The sequence below is a fragment of the Pseudopipra pipra genome, chromosome 6 (assembly GCF_036250125.1).
Source record: "Pseudopipra pipra isolate bDixPip1 chromosome 6, bDixPip1.hap1, whole genome shotgun sequence".
NCBI lineage: Eukaryota > Metazoa > Chordata > Aves > Passeriformes > Pipridae > Pseudopipra > Pseudopipra pipra.
In genome coordinates this window covers 32895133-32916563 of record NC_087554.1, presented here as the reverse complement: position 1 = coordinate 32916563, position 21431 = coordinate 32895133, and the positions used below count along the sequence as shown (strand labels likewise).

Here is a 21431-nt window from a genome sequence, read left to right as displayed (position 1 = left end):
TGATTTAGTTGAGGTTTGGGTTATTTGTTGGTTTTCTGGATTTTTTTTTTGGTCAGAGAAGTATGAAAGATTAGTCCTTCTAAAGACTCCACTCTTTCCTGATCTGCTGCATGCTTAGGAAGAAGAGTGCATATCTGCTCCACAATGGTGATGCAATCACTTTGCAAGGCATGGCAGCTTTTATATCCAATCTGTCAAATGTTTCCATTCCTGTAGTTCCAAAACTTGGAGCTACATACAATGGCCTGAAGAAAAATTACATGAATGTCAAATATTTTCTTACTAGTTTTGTGATGGGAAGAGCCGCTCTTCAGTGTTTGTTCAGTTTAGGGACCTCAGGACCCTTCTTTATGTTTAATAGTGGTATTCAAGCTAGCAAAGTCACTCACAGTGTGATTCTATATTTAAAACGTATTTGAACCAAGAGGAAAGATGATCAAAACATAAACTAGCCTTCTTTAAGATAAAATTATTAATGTAATAATTCAAAAATACCTTCCCTGTCTTCTACATCATATTTCCATGGATTCTGGTGTCCAGATAAACTCACAGGGTGACGTTTGTCTCTTTTAAAAGCAGTTCCTCACCATGTTTGATGGAACAGAGCACATGTGTACTCCAGATTCTGACAAGTATAGAAAAACATCACTTTCTAGTGCTTTGATAGACCTATACACTAGTATGTACAAAAAGTTGTTGGTGAATAACTTTCCCATTTGTGGCAGTAACTACTTGTATAACATTATTAGTTTCTTTGTTAACTATTCAGTGCCTTCAGAATTACTCTGCTAACTGGTCAGTTGCAAATTTTTACTAACTCAAAGCTAAAAGAATAGAGTTTTCAATGGAGAATTCAGTAGATTACTTCTTGGACAAAGAAGCAGGATAGCTCATATTTACTTCTCACAAAATTGCTGTAGGATTTTAATGACTCAAAATGACCAAGACTTGTTTTTGTGATACCTAAAAATTACGCTGTCTTTTTGTGATATTGTGTGTTTATTTAAAGAGAAAGATTAAAACCCTACCCAAGCAAAGGATCTGTTATTGCTTGAAGTTCATATGATGTTCACATCTGGTTCTGATAAGAATCCAACCTAGTGTGTAGAAATAGTTAAATGAGTCAGAAGTTGTTCATAAACATTATAGCACCTTTAGCTGCATTGTAATTTTTATGAGGTTTATCACTCCAGCTTGATTTTTCTTGTCAATAGTCTTTTCATGGATGAACCCTTTAGTAAACGATGCTTAAGAGAGCGAAGATCCTCTTTCCCTGACAGACAGAATATAAGAAAAACAATATTTTTATTTTAATTGGAAAATATCTGTTAACCGTATTTTTTTAATGAATTGTGGCAGAATAAATGTCTTCTCTGAATAACTTATGTGAAACCGAAAAACTTGTAGCTACTTAATGGGTGTCCAGATAAAATGATTAACAAATAGTAGCTCCATTACCATACCAAATATACCATTACTGTTTTCAGTGCAATATTGAAATGTTACAAAATATTTAAAAGTAGAAAGTGTTTTAAAGTAACTATTGTGATACTTACTGATTTCAATAGGTTATATTACACCAAGAAGGTCATATGGATGATGGTCTCACATTACAAAGATGTCAGAATGAGGAATCCCAGGCTGCTCGAATCATTCGCAATACTACAAGCTTATTCAGCCACTTTATAAGGTAGTTATTACCACTCTGTTTTTTAAAATATTCTGAAATTATAAGAATTTCTCTAAGAGCATACATATTTCCTGCTTTCAAATATTTGAATTTAGAAGCTATTAGCAATATATTTTTACTGATTTAAATTTGCAATTTTGATTAGTATTGCCATTAAATAGATAAAACATTTTATTTAAGATTATTTACATGAAATCTAATACCTTGAAGTCAGAATCCAGAAGCTGGATCCTAAATTGAAGAAAACCTGCTAAATGATCTCAGTCTAACTCCATTCATAAGTATTCTATGGTACCTAGAACTTTGTATAAGAATATACAATGAAATCTATAAGAATGTATGTAGTACTGAAGAAACTATTTTTTCATAGTGCTTGGCAGAAGTTTTAATTATGATGATCAAGTGGATATCCTTGTATTACTACCTAATTGATGAAAAAAATAAAGGAAAATGAGTTTGTAATTAAATATTTCCTTCCAAAGAAGCCATTATACAAGTATGTGATTAAAACGCTATTGCTTCAGGATCTCAAGGGCCTACACTACTCCTTTATATTTCTTGGGCTGAGGATATGAAAACAGAGCCACCTTTGCCAGCAATCAGCTCCTCCTATTTATACTAGTGAGTCAGGCCATGGAAAATTGGGTTATCACACAAGATTGAGAAAATATTTGAACAGGAAAGAGAAATTATTTTACCAACAACTGAGATACCTTGAAATACTTTCCATTTTTAAATCCCACCCTTCCTTATTTCCTATATAGAATAGATACAGAAGATCTAATTTATGGTTAGGATTACCTGTTATTTTTGTGTTGTTTTTCTAGAAGACTGGGCGTGTATACCGTCAATAACTGGTACTATTTTAGCTCATCTGCACATTACATCTAAATCATCAATAGGGATTTAAAGTATCTAAACAAAATCAATTACCATAAAACTGTTTACATCAGTGCGGAAAGGGAAGCATGATTCCACTTCTGGAAGCTATGAGTGCTGGGCACACAAATAATAGGTGTTTGAATGATGTTCAGTTCAGATCATCTGTTGTTCATATGCATATAAGCATATGTCATATATGTAACAAAACTCGACTTAGATACCAACAGAAAATTGGCTGCTACACAATACCGTAAATTACAGTTGGAAAATTATTAATGCTGCCAGTCTTTTTTGTTGTTTTCCATAGTGGAAACAACAGAACACTATCACCCTCTGCCCTGCCTGTTGAGGAGATGGCTCAGACTCTGCAAGACCTTATTATATACTTCCAGCTTCCTGAAGAAGACCTGCAACATGAAGATAAGCAAAACAAACTCCGCTCACTCAAAAACAGACAAAATTTATTCAAAGAAGAGGTACAGAGAGAGGAATTGTTACATTATTTTAACTTCAAGTCTATTGTGCCACAAACATCGAGAAGAATCTAAACATTATCACCTAGATGTATACATATGTTCTCTAATGCAACGTTCTGTAGCTGATATATATATATACATACACACACTTGTCACAGGCTACAAACCCTCTGTTTTAAAATTTGATCTTATTACTTCTGAGCATCTTTAAAGAGATGTCATTTTTGCAAGAAACAGTTTTGACAAGAAGTTATAGAAGTTGGATACCCCAAATGAATAATAAAACCTGGATCAATAATAGATGTGATTTCTGATGTCTTTTCTGCCCACCAGGATGTGAATCAGTAACTTTTTATCTCTAGAAACTGGAAGAATGCTTGCTTTAGGGAAGGATATGTATCACATAATTGTTGAATTGCTCCTCTCTGAGAACAGAATAACTATGTTTCTGTATAAATACACATACAAATATATAAATATACAAAATAAACATATTTTACAATGTTTTTAGGCATGTTTGAATTGCTTGCAGGTTTTCAATACCATTTGAGTCTGCAATCAAACCGAAGTTAAAAATCTCTTTCAGTATTTAAAATTTTTTTTACAGATATTTTATAGGATAGTAAAATTTCCCCCTTTTTATCAATAAAAATTGCTTTTCATATAAATTTAAAGGGTTTTCTTCTTATGCAAGGAAGATTTTATGTAAAAAAGGCTGTTCATTATTATTTTAAAAGCCTTTATTGTCAGCTTTTTTTCCTTATTTTTTATAATACTTAGTTGAGTAAGGAACAATATTGAATCATTCTCTAAAAGGAATTATTTTATACAGAAATACACATATTCAAATCTTGTAAGCACAATTGTTGTTTTGCTGTTTGTTTTTTTTTAAATTTAAGATAATGCAACTTTCCAATTTATAAAGGAAAAAAATCTTTCTAAAGGGCAACAACAAATACCTTTTTATGTACAGTTCACTTTCTGTCACGTGTTTAGGGAATGCTGGCACTAGTTCTGAATTGCATTGATCGCTTAAATGACTACAACAGCACAGCTCATTTTGCAGGAATTGCAAGAGAAGAATATGGTACTGCATGGAAAGAAATTTTGAATCTCCTTTACAAATTATTAGGTAAGTTCTTCAAAAACATACTAATGTAAAAAAAACCCAGGATATGTACTCTTTATGTTCTACTTGCTGATTCACCATCAAAGACCATTGACCAAAGGTGGTCAAATAACACCACTGTGTTATTTATTCCATCGTGTAAATTACAGATTTTCTTCCGTATACTTACTGCTATTTATTACAGAGGAAAGAGTTTATTGAGCAATGATACAGCAGAGAAATAGATTTCAGATAGGAAAAAGTTCCATGAAGCATGCCAAAAGCTTTTTTTTTTTTTTTAAATAATTGAAGTATACCTGTGGTATGCAAATAGATGTGAATTATTATTTTAAAAATTAGAGAGACTGGAAAACAGTCTTTGTATGTGAAGCTGAAGGAAGTCTAAAAGTAATAGTCAGATCTGCTGACCTCAATGTTTGTTACTTGAGACTTAGATTTAAATGTTAATAAAAATAATTATATAAAACAGAAGTGGAAATATTTTTTCCAGTAGTTTTCATGGTTTCCAGAGCAGACTACTGCTGTGTTGTAGAAGGGCCAAAATTATAGAACAGGAAAAATATTTATGTGTATATTTATTTAAATTTCTAGTTTGATACTGATTTGTGTTATTCCCCATATAGGAGAATCTTGTCTTCTAATGGAGTTTACATACATTCTAATTTCATTACAAATAAAGTTAGTTCTGAACCATAGTAAAATAAGTAAGTTGAGAGTCATGACAATAATAAAAGAAACAAGGGGAAGTACTTTGAAGTGTGAGGTTATTCACATAGCACAGACATGCAGGTGCTTCAGGTGAAGTCTTCTCATTGCTTCAGAAAGTAGAAAGTTACCATTACCTGCATTTTACTTTAGTCTTATGAATTTAAAGAAAAGTAGGATGAAAAAAATATTTTCGGTGCTATGTAGGCCTTTTTCAGATTTTGTCTTGATATTCATCTGCAGGTACATTTTGAACACACTTGTTCTGATGTAACAAATATTAATGCTTCATAATAAAAAATAATTGACAACTGTATACAGAAGGTGCTTTTTTGTTGCTTTTTTCCCCTATGATCAGTGATAACTTCTAGATGAAAAAAAACAGTGTTGCTTGAAAGACTTGATCGTTGATGAACTTTCAAAGTGCAGTCAAATAATATTGCATTCTGCACTACTGAAATGCTAAAAGCTATGCATTCTATAACTTGTTGTAATCAGAAAGTAGAACTAAACAGCAGTGAACACAACCTGTACCTCATCTTAAACTTCTACATATGATCTTCCCACTCTTGGTAGGAAGAAATAGAAAAAGAAATATTTCAGCCCTGTGATCATGACAGTGCTTGACATATGCATTAAGCAAGGGTGGTGGATAACTTCTATTTAAATTTAACTACAAAATAAAGCATAAACAAAACAAAAAATTCCTGTTTATCCAGTAGATCCCAGTCAACTTCAAAAACTATGTGCTCTCTAGAAGTTATGTCAGTTGCTGATATTCAAAATAATGAAAATCTTGATTCTTTAATACTGTAACATATGTGGACCTGTTTGTTCATTATTTCATGAAGTTACTCTAAAAAAAGTGTTAAAATGCATATGATAAACATTGATGACTTCAAACGGAAATCTCCTGTTATAAAATTATACCCTGTGTTTTTTCCAGCTGCTCTCATTCGTGGCAACAGAAACAATTGTGCTCAATTTTCCAGTAACCTTGATTGGTTAATCAGTAAATTGGATAGATTAGAATCTTCCTCAGGTGAGATTCATTTTACAATTTAAATTAACCATCAGTTAATGTCTGTCTTACATTATTGTCAGAGCAGATTAACTTGAAACCAATATGCATTAGAAAATAAATACGCTGTTGGGTTTTTTGGTTGGTTGGGTTTTTTTGTTTGCTTGTTTTTTAAATTTAAAAAAGTGATACACTTAGAGATATTTCTGTGGCATTTTTTGGTTCCATGTGTTTGGTATGTGCAATGCCACATCCAATGAATTTTGAACATGACTTGGGTGAATTAATGGATTGGGTAAGGCAGTATCAACACTACTGCACCTTTAAATAACACCAGTTTGTGGACATGCATACAAAACCCATGAAGATATAGATAACAGGGTTTTTTCACTATGAAATATTCAACAAAATATTGATATATTATACAGTGCTCCCTATTAAAACCTTTATGTCTCTCACTGAAAGGAAGGAGTTAAATTTGCAATTTCCTGAAGCGGTTTTAAAATTGTAGCTATTTTCAAAAGAAAACAGGAATTAACAGCTTTATTAGGTGTTTATTCCTAATGTGTAATAATCATATTAATACTCCGTGAAAGTGTTTTCATCCTCTTTTTAGTCTGGAGAAAAGATAGCATCTCGTAAGATACACATTCACTGAGCTTTTAGACTGTGTTCAATTGTGCAGGTGATTTAATGACAGCATTGTTTCTGTGCCTTTTATATAGGCATTTTGGAAGTATTGCACTGCATCTTGATTGAAAGCCCAGAAGCTTTAAATTTAATATCTGAGGAACACATCAAATCCATTATTTCATTGTTGGATAAACATGGGCGAAATTACAAGGTATGTTTGGAAAAACTAAGAATTTACTGATAATCTTACAGTGATTTGGGGGGGTGTGGGGAGGGGGAAGAGAAATTTCTGCATGGAAATATGTGATTCTAGTACCCCTAAAGAAATAAAATAACCTCAAAGTACATCTGCAAAGTTGCTTTCTTGAGGTTAAAAGAATGTGTAATATACAATTGCTTTTCAGAAATTTTCAAATACAGCAAATATATCTGACAAGCAAACAGTTAAGAAATATTGGTAACCAGTCAGAACATTGGATTTACTGAGAAAATGAAGCATTCTCGTGGCTGTAAGAAAGTGGGTAGAGTAGCTTGCTTTGTGACGGAGGGCTCTGCAGAAGCAGTGGACTACCTTTGATCTACAGAAAGAGAGAACTGTATCCTACAGAGCAATTTGTATCTTGAGTAATAATAATATTAGCAGAAAAAAAATAAAATGAGAAATCAGAAAAATAATTCAAATATCTGAAAACACAGGTGTTCAGAAGAAAGAAAAAAACCCTGAGTTTCCAGAAGAAATACTGGATGAGATAAATTTAGACAACAATATGCAATTTATTATGATAGAAGAAGGTGAACAGAGTTTCTGGCTGCCATCAGGATGCCATCACAACACAGACGAAGATATAGGTTTATGTGTGATTTTCTGATGTGAGTTTCCTTCCTCAATTAAAATTTTATTTGAAAGACTGATAACCTCGAGGAAGAGCAGAGAAAGTTTTAGTGAGCTGAAATTACCTTCTCCTTTAAATCAGTAATACAGAGAACCTAACCAACTTTAGTAAAGGAGAACAGTACTTTTAAGCATGGTTAAGGAGCATGAACTGATATAAGTAGTCATAAGAAAAAAAATAGAAATTACAGCAGTAAGCTTAGTTTATTTTTAGCTCTTAGCAAGATTACTGGGCTATTCCAGTCACCTACAAAGAACCTTTCAGCTGGAATATCTTAATGTAGGTATTATAGTGAGAACTTAGAGCAGAAAAAGAAAATATGTACATAGGAGAAAAACCATACTGGGTAAAGGATTTGTACCCTTCTATTTGTAATGTCTTTGACTAAAACTCAGTAAGTAATGGGAAGTAATGAATTTATTTGTTACTTCACAAACAATATATCTTGTTCTCTTGCTAGATTAGATATTCTGTTGAGATTTAGGGAATAAGAAACAGTACTATTAATAAGTAACATTGTCGTGGGAATTTTTGATTTGAAGGATTTTTTTAAACGAAAAGCATTGTGTCAGAACTACAGTCAGCAAACTCACAGAGATTATTTAAACAGTTTACATGTAAATTCTGAGTTACTGGTAATCATTAATGTTACTATATTGCTTTACAGCTGAGTACCAGTCAGAGTTTAGGTAGTTCTTTAGGTAGTTTAGGTAGAAGGATAGTTATTACCTCTATCCTTCTGCTAGAGGTTTCTGCCCAACAGCAGAGATGGTAGGAAGGAAAATGCATGGGCTAGGGCATAGAAAACTGCACAATATATTAGCTTAAACTGCTGTTGATGGTTTGTTTGTGCTAAATTCACTGGGCAGATGAGAGCAGTAGCTAAAATGAATGGTATATTCTGCTGCTCCTGGTGTAGTAGAATAGTTTCCAAAATGGTAATCAACAGTGTGAAGATGTGTCTTTATCTTTTAGGTGATCTGTAGCAGTTTACACCATTTGGGCTCATTGCTCAAAGATGCTTTGTCAGAGCTCAAGTACATCTTTAAGCTTCCCTATTATTTTGCAGAAGTGTGCAGCTTTGCCCCTCAGCATTAAACAACACTATGTTACTCTGTTCTCTCTTGCAAAACCTTTTGCGTCAGTAATCTACGGGAGAATTATGTCAATCTCTTTCAATTTTCAGACTAAAACAAAACAAAAAGAAAGTAGGAGTTTAAGATCTTTCTGAAATTTTGTTTTGCTTTATGGCGAATTCTTTCAAGTGTTTTTAGTTTTAAAAATAAATGGATTATTTCTCATATAGAAATTCATAAGCAGTCAGAGAATTGCTGTTGAGAATTGTCCACTAATTTTGCACTGAAATTTTTTTGGGCTACAGGAAATTTATAAAATAATTCCATTTTATATTTCAAAATTTAAAAGAGATTTAATTAAAAATTGTAAAGAGTTGACATACAGTTGTTCTAGCTTTGATTTTTTCTAGTCAAAATGAGAATAGGGTATCTCAAAGGAAGGTTTTTGAGGCATTTTTCAAATCCTGTGTTCAGAATTTCTGTCCCATGAATGTTTGATATTCTCTATCGCTAGTATGGACTACACTTGATCCATATATGTGAAAAGTATTTAGAAAACAATAATGATAAAGTGCATTATATTCCCTCATTTAGGTCTATTCTGAATGTAAATTAAGCTGTCAACTGAATAGTAGTATATGCAGTTAGCTGCCTTTACCCTACTTTTTTCTGATTTTTCTTTTAAGGTTCTCGATGTGCTTTGCTCTCTCTGTGTCTGCAATGGAGTTGCAGTTCGTGCCAATCAAAATTTGATTTGTGACAATTTACTGCCTAGAAGAGACTTACTTTTGCAAACACGTTTGATTAATGATGTGACAAGGTATAGTGACACATTTTATTGTTATATAGAAAAAATGGAACTTCCATATCTTCAATAATTTATTGAAGGAAATACTGTAACCTAAGAAATGTCCCATAGATTTCAATATTGAGACACACACTTTGGGAAGCATTTATGTATTGTGTATTAACTTCTGAAAAAAAACATTTTTCCTAACAATATGGCATTTCGTAATGGGAACTGTGCTCAAATAGAAATTGTTAATTAATAGTAAGATCTGTTCTGAAATTGAAATGTGAAAGTTGCTTGTTTCTGAGTCAAAACAGAGCATGTAAACATACTGTGAAGTACTTGTGTGTTTTAAGTGGGATATGATTTCCTTGCAACCTCACTTTGATTTTAGGAAATGATCTTGTTATTTCTCGTTTGACTGTAAGTTTTTCAAAGCATGGAACTCTGCTTTAGAAGATGATTCTACAGCAGCTTTATAATATTATAAAAAATGGGTCACTTTTTAAAATATGGTAAGGAAAATGTGGATATCTACACACTTACTATATTTGTAAAGTGAATTTGACAATCATACAGCAATATGATTAATATGTTGCATTTTATGTTTACACTAACTGGCTTCCATTTTCTTTCTTAGCATAAGGCCAAACATATTTTTGGGTGTTGCTGAGGGCTCTGCACAATACAAGAAGTGGTACTTTGAGTTAATAATTGATCAGGTTGATCCGTTCTTGACGGCAGAACCCACCCATTTACGCGTTGGATGGGCCTCTACTTCAGGTTATGCCCCCTATCCTGGAGGTGGAGAAGGATGGGGGGGTAATGGTGTTGGTGATGACCTGTACTCCTATGGTTTTGATGGCCTTCATCTATGGTCTGGTAAGTACTTTGTGAACTACCACTAATCTTTCATTTAGCAGTTACCTACCTTTCCCTTCAGTACCTTTGTTTACATAACATGTTATTTTATAGTGAGCTACATTCAGAACTCTGGGTTATTTAGAAGTTCAGATCAGACTTCTTGACAGAAGTGTTAGCCAATATTGAATTATACCAATCCTACTTTTTAGCAGATAGCTTCTTTTTTCATGATTTTGATCAAGGAATGGCATGTTCTGGATCTAGATCAATACTGACTTCATTCTATCTGTTCAAAATCAATGGATGCATTGATCTCAGATGAGTTAGTTCTATATGGATCTACATTTGCATTATTCTTTTACTTTATATCTACAGTTGAAGAAAAATGACAGTTATCCTTAGACTTGTTAATAGATTTAATAAATTGAATTAAAATTTTGATAAATAGCTTCATAAAAAGACATTTTTTTCAATTAAAAGTAATAGTTACTACACTATTACCAGCTTTGTTATTTTAGTCCTTGTGTGTACAGTCTTTAATTTTGAAATATCATGCTATTTTTTCTTCCAGATCTCTTTTGCATACACAGTAAATGATATTATTTTTTAGCTTGTTCAACTTGTGGGTCATGATTTAATGTGCGATTTTCAAGGCATGTAGGCAAAATCATTAATTTCCCCTTATTTCTCAGTGCCTTTAAATGCTATATACATCTAGATATTCTTTAATTGCTCAGAAAATAATAGTGTGGGGTCTTGCAATTAAAAGGTGCGTTTTAAGTACATCACATATAGATACGCTGAAGTTAATTTTATGACATTAATTCTACCATTTTCTAATTTGGGGACATTTCATTTATCAATTATATTAGCATTGTTCTAGCATAAAATGTGTGTGTGCGTGTGCACACATAATTCAATATTTTATTTTAGCACTTCTGAACAATTATCCAATGTCAGAAGTTATGTTTTTTGGGAGAAGACTGGGAGGCATATGTAACATCCAACCATTAGAAATCATTAATACAAAATTAAACTCTAATTAAACCTCAGAAATACAGTACTGGAAAGTCTCTTAAATCTCATCTCCTACCATAAGGGAAAATTTTGGGTACTTAAACTGTCCTGGACAGTTGATTCGACTTGTTCTTAAGAAGTTCCAAACACAATAATTTGGAATACTACTTAACTGCTTAATTAGACTTGCTTTACAGGTAAAATATAATGTTTTCAAGGGAATTGTTTTGAAAGGAAATCTGAAGAGACATTCATTGGATTGAAAAACTGTAGTTATATCTAAATGTTAGATTACTTCAGATGTGTTATCTCTAGTTAATTGCTATTATAAGTGCTGAGTCCTGTGCATGTCTGTAAAGTCTAAACTTCCCAGGTAGCGAAAGTTAAGCTCCGTCTGTTTAGTGTATGGCTGTAGTTGATAAAGAAAACCTTTGGATCAAATTCTTGATCCATTTTTTGATAATTCAGTATACTATTCTGCCTCTTGATTGTGTAAACCTGGATATTGGCCATAATCACAACTCCAGTAGAATTTTAGAACCATAGAATAGATCGGGTTAGAAGCCGCCTTAAAGATCATTTGGTCCAACCCTCTGCCACAGGCAGGGATGCCACCCACTAAACCAGGTTGCTCAGGGCCACATCCAACCTGGCCTTGAACACTCCCAGAGATGGGGCATCCACAACTTCTCTGGACAACCTGTTCTAGTGTCGTACTGCTGAATATTCACATATATGTGAATCTGGTATTTCACAAAAACTAAAGAAAAATAGATCTATAAATGTTAGTTTTATAAAGAGGGTATAATTTATTGTGCCTCATTACTCTTGCATCAGTGTGGACTTGCATATCAGCTCAGCATGTTCTGTCTTGTGAACAGTGTCAGGGGTTTCAAGTTAATCACTCAGTTTATGCAGTTTTCTGCCGTATATCAGTTTTAAGAATGTTAACTCACTGTTTCTAAAAACAGAACTGTTCATAAAACAGATGAAGGCAAGATCATGTCTTAATGACTATGAAGAAAAAGCTTGATTTTTTCAGTGTCAAACCTCTAAGAACCTGCTTGAAGCTTCTGATTACTGAATACTTTTATCCTAGGTCGAGTACCCAGAGCTGTAGCATCTGTCAATCAGCATTTATTAGCATCTGATGATGTGGTTAGCTGCTGTTTGGATTTAGGTGTACCTAGCATTTCATTCCGCATTAATGGACAACCTGTACAAGGAATGTTTGAGAACTTCAGTATAGAAGGGTTTTTCTTCCCTGTTGTAAGCTTATCAGCAGGTGTAAAGTAAGTACAACTTAATTTTAATTGTTTTCTTTTTTGTCTTGTCCAAATTCATTTTTGATTTCTTCTGTTTTGTTCTGGTTTTGTTGTTTCTGCCAAACTAGCAGCTGGGAGGAAGTCAGGAAAGTGCTGATTTGTTCAGTGATGATTTCACTTAAAAGTGAAATGTGAACCTGTAAGCAATTTGAGTTAAGTCACAGTGTCTGAAAATTATTATTTTATGATTATTCAGTGACCTAGGGGAAATTAATTTTGTCTCATTCCAATTATCAGTGAAAAAAAAGGACGTTAGAAACACAGCACCAGATTTGGCACTAATTAAAATTCTCACTGGCTTTCTCAGCAGGGAGTAAAAGCCTAAATCATCATGAAAAGTGATACTATATTCAGAGTAGGAAACACAAAAAACTGATGAGAATCAATTTTGGAATCTTGTTACTAGTATTGTCCATGCCTTACCTGTTCTGTTTCTAAAACACTGAGTTTTGAACCTATTGTAATCAGTTTTTAATTGTTATTTTACCTTTAGTGAATTCAGAAAATCTGTAGAATCAAGCAGAATAAAGGAGGACTGGGAAAGGCTTAGTAAATCAATTTTCATTTTTTCCCTGGAAGTGACCCTACTATGTAGCTGCATTAGTACAAAGTTTTTGAAAATGTTCATTACTTTTTTCTGTAAGAAATCTGCCTAAACTGGTGTAATTATTTTTCTTCATTCTTATTTGATGCTGCTTGTATATTTGTGAGAGCATTTTCTTTTGTAGTTTTTAGTACCTGATACATATAATTTTCTGTGCCTGTTATTATATGAAAGAAAATGTTATTACATGGGAATCCTGACTTCATGAATGGAGAAGAGTGTTCTGGACACAAACTCTTATGTTTCTACTTCTGCTCTGGTTTATCTAGTTTTTCTCAGCTATCTGTGAATTTCTCAGTCTCTGTTTCTGAGTCATTTTCATCATTCCATCATCAATTTTTCCTTTCTATACCCTTGTCAGAGACCTTCACTGTCTCCTGTCCTTCGGAATTATGTTGCTTTATATTTTATTTTAGGAGGGTTCTTTTGAAGGTTAAGGTCAGACAAAGTATAAGAAGTTTTTCAAATCAAAAGATTTGAACATTTCTATTAAAATAAGAGAAAAAAATAAAACCACAACTTCTTGGAGTGTTCAGGTTTGTAAAAGAGACTGTGCAGCAATAGGAAGATACAGCCTGTATGGAGGTTTAGATACTGCAGTGAAGAGCAGGGATAAAACAGATCTCAGAACAAATGAGAAAATAAAGATCAAGTGAGATTTGCTACAATTCAGAAAAATTGAGCAAGTTGGAAGGAAGCAATGAGCTATTTACCCATCTGTGGCTGGTAAGGGAAGAACTGAATGAGAGGTTTTTAATTTCAATTCTTTCTTTGACTTTTGTCTGTTTAGGAAGTTAGGCTTCTAGGTCTTAGGATAAAATGGACCTCTTTTATTTTTAAAGTGTTGTGATATGTGTGGGAGCTTTCCATAAAGAGACATCTAAACTCAGAGTTGTCATCTCAAATATTTAGCTGCCTTGGGAACATTCAAATATTTTATACAACGTATTTTTAAAATTAAATTAGAAAGTTTATGCATAATAGAATTATTCAGTAATAGTCCATTTCTTGTGAACATTAAACCATTTCAGGTATTTGTGACCTGTGCTTATGTGCACTCTGTTTAAGAAAACTTCTGTGTCTTAATTGTTCTCCTCTTTTTAAAAATGTCAATGAAATATGCTGGTCTGATAGCTCTAGAATTTCTATAGGCTTCTCGTCACTCCATCACAACAAATATAGAGGCTATTTCCTAGAGGTAACAGGGTAGGATTTTTTTAAACTTTTCTGTGTTTGTTTATCTCTAGAGTTTGCCTACTTGAGGACCAAAGTATGAAGCTGGGCAGTTTTTATCTCTGTTGTTTTTCCTGGTATACTCTTAAATTTATGTGAAAAATATATCTCTGAGGAGAAACAGAACACTTTAGGGGTTTATTAGGCATCTTAGTTATGCTTCTGAAGCTCATCCCAGTTGTGATATTTGGTATAATGTTGTTTGCCTGGTTTAAGTCTTATGATTTAATGTTTTGTTTGGGTTTTTATTTCTCTCGTGAGCCAACTGCCTGCCTGAGTGCACTGAGAAGTTACTTTAAAAATTTTAAGTTATATACCAATAGTCCTGATAGTATTTTTAGAGTAACAGTCCAATTTAAAGTAGATTTGTGTTTCCAAATCCTTTAAATCCATTAAAAAATTCACAACTTACAACTGTTTGATTTTAAGTGAGAAACATTTAAATATACTACAACAGTAAATGATAAGTTTTGCTTTAGCCAAAACAAATTTTCAAAAAAGAGTGGGTAGGTGATGGTGTAACTGATAGTATCTGCTCGTATCAATCTTTGGTAACTCTTTGGTGTTTATGAAAACATGAAGTGCACCTACATCTTTGTAGATGGCAGTCAAATAAATGTTTAAGTCTCTAAATGATTTATTTATGATGCTAGTATATACTGACTATTTGAGAGTCTAACTGCTTCATTGGAAATTGCACAGAGTTCGTTTTTTGTTGGGTGGACGTCATGGAGAGTTTAAATTTCTACCTCCTGCTGGCTATGCTCCCTGTTATGAAGCATTGCTTCCAAAAGAGAAGATGAAACTGGAACCAGTGAAAGAATATAAAAGAGATTTTGAAGGAGTGAGGGATTTGTTGGGTACAACACAATTCCTCTCGCAAGCTTCTTTTATCCCTTGTCCAATAGACACCAGTCAGGTATGTGAAATTTGCAATAATTGGACCATAAAATATATCTGTGCAAAATTTAAATTCACACTATAAAAAGTAAGGTAGCTTCCCCCTTTCTTAGCAATTCTTCATTTGTGTGTTGTGGTGTACTAACCAAACTAGATGATCTTGGATATACAAGACATGGTAACGAACCTTTTTTTATTTCTGAAATTGTTATTCTCTTTTCTTAGATTGCTCTTCCTTTTCATCTCGAAAAGATCAGGGACAAGCTAGCTGAAAACATCCATGAACTGTGGGGAATGAATAAAATAGAACTGGGCTGGACATATGGCAAGGTATATTTTGAATGACCTGCCCGGGTACAGTCACCTGTATTAGGTTAAGTATCCTACCAGAAAACATGGATTTGGATGTTGAATGGCTGTCTATACATTACCAGCAATAGGTGAACCTGTAAGGTGGAAGGAGACAGTGATATTAACTTTTTGATGACTTTTTTGAACATTCAAAACTTGCTTTTGTTATTTAATTGTGAATGAGTACTTACAATGTGCATTATAAATGAATCATGAGAAAGCACATTTATATAGTGATGAGTAGCTGTCATTGATAAAAGATAAAAGATATTGCTTATAGTATCTTCATTATTGCAAAGAATTAACTGGTTTTTTTACTGTGATTCTTGATTGTGATATCAGGAAAGTACTATTTTCTGTTACTTGTTGCAGATACGAGATGATAATAAAAGGCATCATCCTTGTCTTGTGGAATTCTCAAAACTACCTGAGACAGAGAAGAATTATAATCTACAAATGTCAACTGAAACACTCAAGTGAGATTTAAATATTAAGAATATAAAGTGGTTTTTTTTTGTTTTTATTTAAGCAAATCATACTGTTTTAAGATATAAAAAACATTAGAACATCTCCTTTAAAGTGTGTTCTGCTAACTTTGCCAGAAGTCCCAGGAACCCCTTCAGAGTGATTTAGAAAAACAATGTCTCCACAGAGATACAAAGGAAGAAATACCACCAAATTCTGTTAGTTTTAATAAAGTGTGTAACTCTCAAGCTATAGATTTGGGCCTTTTTAGACTTTGTAGGTCTTATTTATTATTGTTATATATTGTTATATAACTTATATATATATATATATATTGTTATATAACTTAAAATCCCATTGTTTTGAATTACTTCCCTGGTTTTTAGATATAATTTCTTCTGTGTATTTATAGTCAAATTAAAAAAAAAAATTATTTGAGCAGTGTAATATTGGGTTTCAATAATGCTACTTTTTTATGTTGGCAGAACCCTTTTGGCCCTTGGATGTCACATTGTTCATGCTCATCCAGCAGCTGAGGAAGATCTTAAAAAAGTCAAACTTCCTAAAAAGTATGTACCTTATGATAATTGTTATATATTATAAATATAAAATATTTTAAGGTCATTTAAAAATACTTAATATGAGCCCCATACTTGTTATGGTCTTACAGATCAATGATTAGGCTGTTACCCTGCCTGTGAGGATGGTTGGCTGTGAATACTGTTGTGTTACATCACCTCGTGAAGTTATTCTGAGACAGAAACAGTCACATACCTAAACCACATGCAATTGTGTTACATGATCTTAAAATAGGCACTCCAAAGTTAAAAGCAACATTTCAGTGTTTTTCTGCTTCATGGGAAAGAACAGTTTATGAGTATGATAGTAAATTTATCTACTTGAAAGAAGTTATACCATTTTCCCATAACTCGTTTCAATTTACACCTCTCCTTCTCTCTCCTCCAAGAAAAGGTTTGTTCAACATACACACATTTCCATAGACATTATTAATGCATTTCTTTAAAGAGGAAAAGTAGAAAATTACTGGTTTTATCATGTTGCACATTTCTTGAAAATGTACATATGTAGATTATTATGTTAAATATATATTTTTTGCTTTAATTTCTATTTGGTAGCTAAACTGTGGCAATCAGAGCTAAAAGAATTGAATATGTTTTTTATTTAGACTTCTTTAAGTCATCAGTAGTAATCATCCCAAAAATGGTGAAGATTAATCAAGGATTACATCTGTATCTTAGTGTTGACTGTGGGGACCCTGTAGTCCTCCTGGGACAGATTAAAGCCCTGTTCTGCAACAAAACTTGAAGACAGAAAGAGAAATCAGTTTATCAATCCACGAGATGCATTTTTTTTCCTGAAACAGCTTTATCCATGAGAAACAAAGTTAGTTTTTCAAAGAGAGCACTAAAATATGTAGTTTTGTGATATGGGAAATGGTAATCTTGATCCAGCTGATGGCATTAATTAAAAAAAGGAAAAAAGATCTTCAGGCAGTCTATGATAATACTGGTTTAATACTATTGTCTTGTTGAAATACCTACTGCCTATATGAATTGTCCTAGCAAATGGAAATTAACTGATTTGAGCAAGAGAGATTCTGCACATGTCTAAAAAGGAGGATAGTCTTTATACAATATGGAAGGGTTGGAAAAGGTACTAGTTAGGGCTAAAAATCTACTAAACTTATTATTCAATGAAAAAGTGTGATGAACGATAGTTAAAATGATTTTTTCTGTTGGAAAAATGGTAATGCAGTCCATATAGAATAGTGAATTAAAATGCCATACTTAATAATACATAAAAGATAATTTCATAAGAAGTCATCACACATATCTTTAAAAGAGAAATTACTTGAAAGGTTTAAAAGACAAATTTTAAAAAAATATATAAAAAATTACTCATTCAACAACAATTTTGTTTTGTAGCAACCACTTAGGCATGCATATATGGATCTGAGTCACATTTAATTAGATAGTGTGCGAGTAGGTGGAAAATGAGACTGTCAGCTAGAATCCAGTTTATATCCCAGTCAATGACCAAATGTAATGCAGGATTTTTACAAAGAAATGGGAGAATAGGAGATAAAAAAAATGGAGAGAGAAAGTGAGCCCCAGGCCATGAATGCCCCGTAGAATGATTTAAATACCATAACTGGGATTTCTCTGTTTTGCCTTATTGACTTACAGTTACATGATGTCAAATGGATATAAACCTGCCCCTCTTGATCTTTCTGAAGTGAAATTGTTACCTTCTCAAGAATTTCTAGTTGACAAACTAGCAGAAAATGCACATAATGTCTGGGCAAAAGACAGAATAAAGCAAGGATGGACCTATGGCATTCAGCAGGTAGGAACTTCTTTGGATGCATTTGGAATAACTAAAGAATGTGAGATTTTGTATTCTAGAACATCAGTTGGGAAGAGAGTGTTAAGAGGTTTAATATTGAATATTGTGTAATATCTGGAAAAATTAGAGGGGGTGGGAAGCAGGAAAAGGAACCTTGACCATGAAAGTCTGAGTAGACTGTAAGACCTGTATGGTTGCAGCTGCAGGATGTATGAGAATATATTTCTGTCCTTCTCTTTAATTCTTGTCTTCCGTTATTAATAATCGAGCTTGCATTCATAGAACTCTTCTTCATCAATGCTCTGTCTCTTCTGTAATCTTAACATGATTTCAGAATACATTCTGTCTTATTATAAAAAGTCTTTGTGTTATTTAAACAGTTTTCTTCTTGTTCTCTTTTATAACCCCTTTCAGGATCTTAAGAACAAACGTAATCCTCGGCTAGTGCCATATGCATTATTAGATGAACGCACTAAAAAATCAAACAGAGATAGCCTCCGCGAAGCTGTTAGAACATTTGCAGGCTATGGTTATAGTGTTGAACCACCTGACCAAGAGATAGGTATGCACTTCCAAAAAGAATCATGGTCTTTTTTTCCCCCCAGTGCTGTGAAAAAACATAAAACTGAAATATAGGGAAAAGAGAAGCTATTAATTAATAGTAGTGTATTTTTCCAGTGAATTTTAATGAAAGGTGCAAACACACTTTTAAAATTACTTTTATATTACTTAGGTCTTTGTTGGGAGTTTTTTTTAAAGATTGACTGTAGTTAATGACATGATAATTCTAATTGCCTGATTTTTTTAGATTGGAGAAAATCTGGAGTGTGAGTGGGCATACTGGTTTTCATTTGGAAAGAATAAAAGAAAGAAAATAACATAGGTTGCATTTAAAAAGAATTATTACATGGTATGTAGATTAGGTTTGACTACTTCAGTTTCTTAAGCAGTCTTCAAAGAAGCTCACCAAGTTTAATAATTTTTTTAAATTGAAATCAGGTGCAAAAACTTATTTAGAAGTTTTTCTTCGTATTTGCTATAGCACTGTAATTTTCGACAAAAAAATCCGAAATGAAAGAAAACTTATTCTGTAATTTAAAAAAATGATCTAAATGCATTGACTTGTGTAGGAAAATAATTTTTTGTATTTTAATACTACATTATTGCATTGCATTATGTTGCATGTAGTAATCTTATGCTTCTGTTTCCTCTACTCAGTTTTGTGTTTGGGGCTCTGAATTGAGTGGTACATTGAAATATGCTGATTCTACATAGCAGATGATCCCTCATCCTGTACAGAATTAGAATGTGGTAGCCTTTGCATGCTGACTACTGTTACTCTTTTTGTTACATTTGCTGTGAAATTTCTTAAATATGCAATGGTAGATGAGATAGAAAATACTGGGGACAGATGAAAAGCTAGACAGTGACATTTATAATTTAATTTTATTATTAAAAGTGGAGGGGTTTTCTCTGTTCATTTTTACAGCTGACCAAACAGTGGAAAAAGTCAGCATCGACAAGATACGATTTTTCAGAGTAGAAAAATCTTATGCAGTGAAGTCTGGAAAGTGGTACTTTGAATTTGAAGCTGTGACAGGTGGAGATATGCGTGTTGGCTGGGCCAGGCCAGGCTGTCGACCTGACGTAGAGTTGGGAGCTGATGACCAAGCATTTGTATTTGAAGGAAGTAAAGTCAGTACACCTTTACCTCTTTTGACCTATTAACAGTCTAGACAGAGAACTACAGTATAGGTTTTCTCTGTATACTCCAGATCAAGTACAGGAATTTTTTCTGATTCACAGAAATATATCTCTGAATCCTGTTTCATGCAGGACAGTATCTGCATTTTGGTTCTGTTAATTGAAATTATGCTAATAAAGATGCATTGGTTTATATCTTCCTAGGATCTACCCAACTAATTAAAGAAGTCTGTCATAACCATAAACAAAATACAGTGTTCACTTCCATTTTTTAATGTGGTGTTTTACAAAAATCAAACAAAAGGTTCTTCAATGACTGGAAGAGGGAACCACAGTTCTGTTTTCCCTTTTCTGTCTTTTCTGCATTCTGCATGTTCTTTCTTCCCAAGCTTGACTCCTAAAAGAGCAGAAAGATAATAATTACACTGCATGTGCGAAGTGGAATCCAGTGAACAGTAGTTATCATCCAGATTCTAAATTGCTGAAGTTAGGGCTTAGTTGCTCTTTGTCTCTATTTTCTCTAAGACAAAAGCCATGATCAGTTTGCAAATTACTTGGAGATCCTGGAAAATGAAATGTTTGTTTTTCTTTATTTACTTTGTATTTAATTTCTAATTTTAGCACTGTGGTTATTCACTTGTTTTTCCATTTAGGGCCAGCGTTGGCATCAAGGCAGTGGATTCTTTGGACGAAGCTGGCAACCAGGAGATGTGGTTGGTTGTATGATAAACTTGGATGACAAATCAATTATCTTTACTCTGAATGGCGAGTTGCTAATAACAAGTAAAGGGTCAGAACTTGCATTTGCTGACTTTGGAATAGAAAATGGTAATTTCCCTTTTTTAGTCATATGGTTATGAGAAGACAAAACAAAACAACAACCAGGAAAACTAGTCTGTCATAATGACTCAGTGAGCTGAGAAATGATATTTCACCGGTGTGAGCCTTCAGACTATGCTACACGTTAACTTCATAAATATTTATTTTGAGAGTGCTTCTGTGGCACCAATTGATTTTCTTTTTTTGCTTTGACCACATTAATGGGATTTTAGCAATCAGAATGGGTAAATTTTCTTCAAGCCTTGCTCTTTGATAGGCTTACTCTCAGGACTAAACTTCAGTACTAAGAGATGGTAGTAATAAGTATCCTGAAAAATTCTCAGAAGCTGAAAATGTAGTCTCTGATTATCTTACTGGAGCATAAATGTATTATGTTCATGTCTGTGAAGGACATAATGAGTATGTCCTTCACTATGTGGTGAGAGTCTGCACCCAAAGAATATAAGTTGAGTGATTTGTAATTTTT

The 21431-nt window shown here is 33.1% G+C and overlaps 1 protein-coding gene across 14 annotated transcripts in view; it reads left to right on the top strand.

Annotated features, from left to right (window-relative positions):
- RYR3 (ryanodine receptor 3) overlaps nucleotides 1-21431 on the top strand; it is a 212354-nt gene that overhangs the window by 72248 nt on the left and 118675 nt on the right. For all 14 annotated transcript variants that reach the window (XM_064658435.1, XM_064658448.1, XM_064658446.1 and 11 more), the window contains exons 12-27: nucleotides 1569-1690; nucleotides 2880-3048; nucleotides 4045-4180; nucleotides 5829-5924; nucleotides 6629-6747; nucleotides 9192-9325; nucleotides 9936-10177; nucleotides 12276-12468; nucleotides 15041-15257; nucleotides 15464-15568; nucleotides 15962-16065; nucleotides 16540-16623; nucleotides 18262-18421; nucleotides 18836-18983; nucleotides 19911-20116; nucleotides 20779-20953. In XM_064658435.1, the coding sequence (XP_064514505.1) occupies nucleotides 1569-1690; nucleotides 2880-3048; nucleotides 4045-4180; nucleotides 5829-5924; nucleotides 6629-6747; nucleotides 9192-9325; nucleotides 9936-10177; nucleotides 12276-12468; nucleotides 15041-15257; nucleotides 15464-15568; nucleotides 15962-16065; nucleotides 16540-16623; nucleotides 18262-18421; nucleotides 18836-18983; nucleotides 19911-20116; nucleotides 20779-20953 (2410 nt within the window). The remainder of the gene's footprint in view (nucleotides 1-1568; nucleotides 1691-2879; nucleotides 3049-4044; nucleotides 4181-5828; nucleotides 5925-6628; nucleotides 6748-9191; nucleotides 9326-9935; nucleotides 10178-12275; nucleotides 12469-15040; nucleotides 15258-15463; nucleotides 15569-15961; nucleotides 16066-16539; nucleotides 16624-18261; nucleotides 18422-18835; nucleotides 18984-19910; nucleotides 20117-20778; nucleotides 20954-21431) is intronic.